General features: G+C 56.6%; 1 protein-coding gene across 1 annotated transcript in view; it reads left to right on the top strand.

Annotated features, from left to right (window-relative positions):
- ADRA1B (adrenoceptor alpha 1B) overlaps nucleotides 1–470 on the top strand; it is a 53,490-nt gene extending 53,020 nt beyond the window's left edge. Inside the window, exon 3 of the mRNA XM_008057637.2 lies at nucleotides 343–470. Within this exon, the coding sequence (XP_008055828.1) occupies nucleotides 343–470 (128 nt within the window). The remainder of the gene's footprint in view (nucleotides 1–342) is intronic.
- The last annotated feature ends 394 nt before the right edge of the window (nucleotides 471–864 follow it).

The following is an 864-nucleotide window of genomic DNA, read 5'->3' as shown; positions in this document are numbered from 1 at the left end:
TCCGCGGGGCGGAGCGAGGGTGTGCGCCCCCTGGAGGCAGTCGGGGGCGTTGTCTGCCTCGTGACTTCGTACCTCTCAAGCCCCTCCTTGTACGTCGCTGATTGATGGCACTTCGGTGGGGTCGGAAACAAAGTCAGACATTAAAGTCTTTTCTCCTGTGCGGCTTGGAGTGATCTGTGCAGAGCCCTGCTTCTCCTTTTTCTTACCCTTCGGCTTTGACCCAGTTCTAGGTCTAAGGCTCCTTTGATCGCCTTCCTTCTGCCCTGCGGCCTCCATCCCAGAAGGCCTGCTGTCACTTCGAAGCCGCAGCCAGTGCCCCTCCTCCGGTCCTGTGGGCAACAGCTGTGCTGGATCCCCTTGGTCCCATTTATGCCTTTGCCATTAGTGACCTCCGGGGCTATGCAAATCTGACCCTGTGGCTGAAATTGACGTCCTGGACTTGCGGCATAAATCCTGCTTTCCGGCTTTAGCAGCGCGTGCATCCTCCTGCTGTGACCGACACCAGGCGATGTCTGGCTTGGCCCTGATCGCTAGAATACCAATCCTGGCTGGGGCTCCCTGGCTGGTGTTTAAGGAGGGTCTGGAACCCAGGCGGAGAGATGGGCTGGTTCTCTCACGCTCCTCTTTGCATGCCCAGGCCGGACATTCCATTGCTTGCCTGTGCCCACAGAACCTGAAAAGGAATCCAAAATGCAGAAGTTTCTGGATAAGATATGGATCCCTGTGACCCAGCAACACGCAGGGACACAAGAAACTTTCTGAGCTCTGCTAACTCATGAGCCTGCCTGGGGAAGAAGCACTGAGGAAAGTCACCCAAGAGAGGAGCATTCTTTGGAGTCAGTGACTTGGGTCTGGTCTCAGCCC

Source organism: Carlito syrichta, unplaced genomic scaffold, assembly GCF_000164805.1.
Source record: "Carlito syrichta isolate Samal-C Ts95f unplaced genomic scaffold, Tarsius_syrichta-2.0.1 Scaffold303084, whole genome shotgun sequence".
In the NCBI taxonomy this organism is placed as follows: Eukaryota; Metazoa; Chordata; class Mammalia; order Primates; family Tarsiidae; genus Carlito; species Carlito syrichta.
Note: the sequence above shows the minus strand (reverse complement) of the source record. Positions and strands in the feature narration are given on the sequence as shown.